At 40.5% G+C, this 6498-nt stretch overlaps 1 protein-coding gene across 1 annotated transcript in view; it reads right to left on the bottom strand.

Annotated features, from left to right (window-relative positions):
• Nucleotides 1–1544: 1544 nt before the first annotated feature.
• PLAC8L1 (PLAC8-like 1) overlaps nt 1545–6498 on the bottom strand; it is a 37501-nt gene continuing 32547 nt past the window's right edge. The window contains 2 exon segments of the mRNA XM_006874513.1: nt 1545–1685; nt 5627–5763. Coding sequence (XP_006874575.1) covers nt 1545–1685; nt 5627–5763 — 278 coding nt within the window.

Here is a 6498-nt window from a genome sequence, read left to right as displayed (position 1 = left end):
AGATTCAGAGGGAGCCGGGGTTAAGTGGCTGTTCCTCTCAACCCTGACCAGGCTGGGTTCACCTCCATAGAGCACACTCCCATTTGTACAACCACATGGGCTCAAGATCATCTCTTGGTCAAAAGCCAGTGTGTAGAGATTAGGAGCACAGTGTCAAGCACCTGTCACTTACTAGCTGTGTAGCTTTGGGCAAGTTACTTAACCTCTCTGTAGCTCAAGCTGCTTTTCTGCAAAAATAGGACTATACTAGCACTTCCCTGTGAGATGTTAAGGTTGAAATGTCTTAAAATATATAGCGCACTTTAAACAGTGCCTGGCATGTATAAGTGCTCAATAAAATTAGTATTACCACCTTCACAATTTTGGCCACATTCACCCAGCACCACTGTTATTATTTATATAACACTTTAAATTAACTTAAAATTGAATTAACAGCATTTTAATCTAAAATTTATCCTTAAAAAAGTCATACCACAACTTTAAACACTAATGCAATATGCTGTGAATATAACTTATATAATATAACTCTAAAGTAGTAATCAGACTTAATAAGAATTGAGTCTTTACTACTTGCTACATTCCTAGGTACACTCAGTTTGAGTCCACACAAAGGTTCCTCGAAAGAAAGGCCTGGCTGTCTACCTCAGAAAAATCAACCATTGAAAACTCTATGGAGCACAGTTGTATTCTAACACACATGGGGTTACCATAAGTCATTGTCAACTCAAGGACAACTGGTTGGAGTTTTTTTGTTGTTTTATTTACTACTGAGCAGGCACTATGCTAAGTATCCTTGCTCATTAGAATCTTCACAACCCTCTGAGGTCAGTACTATTATTATCCTCACCCCCATTTTATAGATGAGAAAACTGAGGTGCAGAAAAGCTAGCAAGTTTTCCTACATTTACACATTTAGTAAATGGAAAGGGCAGGATTGGTAAATGGGAAAAGCAGTTGAGGCTTCAGAATTCAATCTTTTCACCTCTTTGCTGTGCTGTGTACCTACCTTAATGAAAACAAGAGTATTCCATTCACATGGTAAATGCAGTTGCCTACCCAAGACTCTGAACCTAGGTCCTGAAGAAAATCTACAAGGTGTTCAGGATTATTACCAAGCTGAGACTTTCACTTTTATGCCATCAGAACTAAAGGAGGCAGGTAGAAGGGGTGACCGTCCCTAGGTATTTCTACAACATTTAGTGCCCAGTCCAGGGACTAAAACCAACAGCTCCTGTCCCATCACAGGTATTTTGGGAAACAGGGCACAGTGTAAGAAAACCACATAACAATTCTTTCTCATGAAAGGATTGCATACAACTCACCTCTAGAAATTTCCTTATATGATTGGACTGGAACATCAAATACAGACAAAGTTCAAGACTCTTCAACAGGGGCATGTGTGGAAGGAGAACAACAATGGAGACCAGAACAGGGAAATCATTTATTTTAACACTTTCTGTAAGAACAGGAAGAAGAAAATTCTAAGGCCTTGGAAGGAAGGTGCAGAGAGAGAGGAGGTGACAGGGTGAGGTTATGTTGGTCTGTCATACCAGGGCATCCTTAGTTGAAGGAACTTCCTGGATTCTGTAGAATTGAGAGGTCCTCATCTTGAGTTCCCGGGCCACCTGGCAGATGGAAAAAGGCCAGCAGCAGTGTACCGCCAGCCAGTCCTCACACAGTGTACCCTAGGGTGAGACACCCTGGTTTCTGATCTGTCCTGATCACCAACTCATTTCCATCACCCAGGAATCTGTGCACTCATCCTGCCCACTCTGCCAACATCCACCAACACCCCTAAGTCAGAACCCAAGAACACAGCTCCAAGTGGGAAACATCTCAATTACTAACCAACGCCTGCAATTCAGAGACATGCCCTTAGGACTTTTGATATGGGGTTAATATTTGAAACCACTGATTTCTCTGTCAACACCTTTTTTGATCTCTTCTAGAACCTAGTTTTAATCATTCTTTTATTTTATTTGGAGTAGGTAATAAGAGTACATAGTGTATCAACCATATTTTCTAGCTTCTTTAGTATGATTCTTTAACAGTCACTCCAAGTAACCCTTCTCCACCCATGGCTGCTATACCTATACAGCATTCCCTTGGTTTCCCCTTTGATAAAGGCCCCAAGGCATGAGTTACAAATATTACTGACCAATAAAGCTCCCACATGCTCTGACTTCTCTCTGTGAGGGTTCCTGAGAAAACCACAATAAAGGTGCTTGTCCACAGTCACACTTCTCCTCTGCCTGTGGTCACCCCCTGCGCTCCCCTTGTAGCACTGCCAAGCAAGCTGTGAACATCAGGGACTGAGAAGAATAAATCTTTAAATACTTCCAGCTGTTTCCTCTTGATTCAACCTTACCATACCTCAAACATTACTAGCATATCAAGTTCTAAAAACATATGCTCCGAAATTCTAAAAGGAAAAAAGGATATGAAGTAAATGGTAAATTCCCCTTCCACAGACTTCGTGACCACTTAGTTACCTGCCCCAGGGCAATTGTTGTTAGTATTGTCCAACGTATCCTTCCAGATATAGCCTACATCTACACAAATACATAAGTAGTCTTCTAACATAAATTGTTGCATTCTTCTGTGCCTTGTTTTTGCTTTTGTTTTTGTTTTTTACTTAGAAACATATCTTACTCTAAAGCAGAGGTGGGGAACATCCGGCCCCCCAGGCCATATGTTATTGTTCGGTGCCATCGAGTCGATACCGACCCATAGCGACTTTATGCACAGCAGAATGAAACACTGCCTGATCCTGGGCCAACCTCACTACTGTTGCCACGCTTGAGTCCATCAATGGTGCCACTTGGCCAATCCATCTCATTGGGGGTCTTCCTCTTTTTCTCTGACCCTCCACCTTACCAAACATGATATCCTTCTACAGTGACTGCTCCTTCCTGAGAATATGTCCAAGTATGAGAGATGAAGTTTGGCCATCTTGGTCTCTAAGGAGCACTCTGGCTGCACTTCTTCCAAAATGGATCTATTGGTTCTTTTGGCAGCCCATGGCACTTTTAGTATTCTCCTCCAACACCACAATTCAAAGGCATCAATTCTTCTACGATCTTCCTTATTCACTGTCCAGCTTTTGCCTCCATATGAGGTTATTGAAAATACCATGGCTTGGGTCAGGCACACCTTAGTCCTCACGCTGACATCTTTGCTCTTCAACACTTCGAAAAGATCTTGTGCAACAGATTTGCCTAATGCAATACGTCATTTGATTTCTTAACTGCTTGCTTCCATGAGTATCGCTAGTTTATCCAAGAAGAATGAAGTCCTTGACAACTTCAATCTTTTCTTGGTTGGTAAGAATGTTGTTTATTGGTCCAGTGGTGAGGATTTTTGTTTTCTTTACATTGAGATGCAATCGATACTGAAGGCTGTGCTCTTTGATCTTCATCAGTACGTATTTTAAGTCCTCTTTACTTTCAGCAAGCAAGGTTGAATCGTCTGCATATAGCAGGTTGTTAATGAGTCTTCCTCCAATCCTGATGCCACGTTTTTCTTCATATAACCCAGCTTCTTGGATTATTTGCTCAGCATATAGGTTGAGTAAGTATGGTGGAAGAATACAGCCCTGTTGCACACCTTTCTTAATTTTAAAACATTCAGTGTTCCCATGTTCTGTTAGAACAACTGCTTCTTGGTCCAGGTACAGATTCCTCATGAGCACAGTTAAGTGTTCCGGAATACTCATACTTCACAGTTTGTTCATAGCTTGTCATGATCCACACAACGCAAAGGCCAGGCTGTATAAGGCCCACGAAATCATGTGGTCTGGCCCTGCCAAGGCAACCACAGTTCCACCCATCATATTGTTGTTGTTAATTACTGTCAAATCAGTTCCAACTCATAGTGATCCTGTATAGGGTTCCCAAGGAGCAGTTGGTGGGTTTGAACCACCAACCTTGAGGTCAAGTACTTATCCTAGCACTCTTAGTCCACACCAGGACTCCAGCCATCACATTGTTGTTAAGTGCCATTGAGTCAGTTCTGGTTCATAACGACCCTATATAGGGTTTCTGAGGAGCAGTTGGTGGGTCTGAACTGCCAACCTTGTGGTTCACAGTCCAGTTCTGACCCCCAGTGCCATACCAGAAGTCTAAGCCACCAAACATTGTTGGCTTACAGTGGAATCATAACTGTTATTAAGTGCTGTTGAGTTGGTTCCAACGCATAGCAACTCTGTATAGGGTTTCCCAGGAACAGCAGGTGAGCTTGAACTGCCAATCTTGCAGTTCAAACCGAATTTGCAGTCCAGCACATTAACCCACAGCGCCACACATTAGAAGTGAGGTAATTACATATTTGGAGTCCTGGTGTGGTGATGTGGGATAATGCATTGGATCGCAATGTCAATTTGAACTACAAGATCGGCAGTTCAAACTCACTAGTTGCTCCTCAGAAACTGTATACAGGGTCACTATGAGTCGGAACCAACTTGATGGCACTTAACAACAACAACAATTAAGCATTTCACCAAAGATAGCAGGATAATTTTCAAGTTGATGATTTTGTATGTCCCTTGAATGATATTATAAATTTTGGCAGAAAAAAGATTCCCCACCCCTGCCCTAAAGCATAGATGAGAAGATAAGGGGACATGGAAACTAGAATATGTGCTGAAAACAACAACCAGAACACAAAGGAAATGTTGACAAATCATGAAAAATGTAGTTAGTGTCACTGAATAATTTGTGTAGAAACTGCCAAATGGGAACCTAATTTGCTGTGTAAACTTTCACGTGTCTATTTCTAATAAACTAATTTTTTTTAAATAAATTTAATCTTAGGGCTCATTCTATATCAGTGGATAAAAATGGACCTTTTTATTTAACTTAAATAAAGTTCAGCTTTATTTAAGTTAAATAAAATCTTAATATGCATGACCAGTCTCTCCCTAATCTCACTGTACCTTAATCTAAACTATGCTGAAAATTGACTTTCTGGATCTTTGAGGGGCTCCCAGGGGCACCCAAAGTGAATGCTGCATATATTACAGAGGGCATATTTGAAATCAGATCATCCCAAATTTATCCTCCAAATTTGATGGAATTCTGTTAGCTTCTTTTGATGTAATAAGAGACAGAGTATCAGAAGAGTAATTGTATTTCTATAGATTGGAGTCCTGGTGTGGCACTGTGGGTTAATGCACCAGACTGCAAAGCCATTTGAACTGCAAGGTCGTGGTTCAAGCTCACCACCACAACCCTATACAGGGTCGCTATGGGTCTGAACTGACTCAACAGCTCTTAACAATAACAACATAGATAAAAGAGATTGTGTGTTGGTTTAAGGGGTAAGACTAATAAAGGCTACATCCTCCTGTTACTTTTCCAACTGTGGTTCAGAGAGCACAAATTGGCTAACTATCTGCATCATAATAACCCACCACCCATCCCCCTTGGAAACACCCTTCACAATATGACATGTTAGTTTACATGTATTTCCTGGTAATTAACTTAACTAGAAATATCTGCCATTTCTTTTCCTAGTCTACCACTAGTGTATGGTATTTTTAAGCTTCCTTTTTGGGAAAATCACAGGTGTTGAAGGCATCCAGGTCCTTGTGTACATCCAGGTCCACATATACCTTCAAAATACTTACCCGTATTTTATGTCTCTCTCTGGTGCCAATTCTTAGTGCAAAAGAGGACCCAGGTAACAATGGCCAACAAAGACACTCTTCATAATGCCTGGCGATGTCACACTCAAGACATATCGGACAGAACAGACCACAAAAACCTGTCAATAGTCAAATAAAAGAAAGCCAAGATTCTCATGTATCCTTGGAGTAGCTCCTCATCACAAAAAGCACTTACACTCCTGTACCATCAATTTGATGCTACATTGTCTCCCTGCAATCAGGGAGTGAATAACCAATTCTCGAAACTCAGTGTATGAAAATTGCCATAACAGAGCCAGTCAAAATTGTCTTCTTTTGTCAAACACTGGCAAAGCTGAAACTGATACAATTTGTTAGCACTGACGATGGTAATTGTATTTTCCTGTCAAGAGAAAAGCATTAAATTTTTACAGTGGAATCATAACTGTTGCTTCTAGTACATTAATCTAATTTCAATATTTAAAATAGGCACAGTATATATGATACTTTGAATAACAGACATCTTTTTCTGTAAGTGTGATTGAAAGCTCTTTTATGGTACACTGACTCTGCCTGCTATTCTTTATCAGAACTTTATCCTATTTCTCAGTCCAGAAGGTTAGTCTAATTTTTGCTAGCTTCATGAAACCACTGACATCTGCCAGTTTTAATCTGCAAACTATTAGGAACTTGGCTCCTTGAACATCAACTGAAGACAGTTTGTCATTGATTCATTCATTCATCTTTAACTACAGATAGTTTCTTACATGTTATATTTGAACCATGTAATGCAGCAGTTCTGATCTAAATATGTTTTGGGTCATAGGTCCTTTGGAGAATACGATGATTGCTATGAACCCATTTCATAGGGAGGA

This window comes from Chrysochloris asiatica, unplaced genomic scaffold (assembly GCF_000296735.1).
Source record: "Chrysochloris asiatica unplaced genomic scaffold, ChrAsi1.0 scaffold00280, whole genome shotgun sequence".
NCBI classification, from domain to species: domain Eukaryota; kingdom Metazoa; phylum Chordata; class Mammalia; order Afrosoricida; family Chrysochloridae; genus Chrysochloris; species Chrysochloris asiatica.
This window is presented reverse-complemented; position numbering and strand designations above follow the sequence as displayed.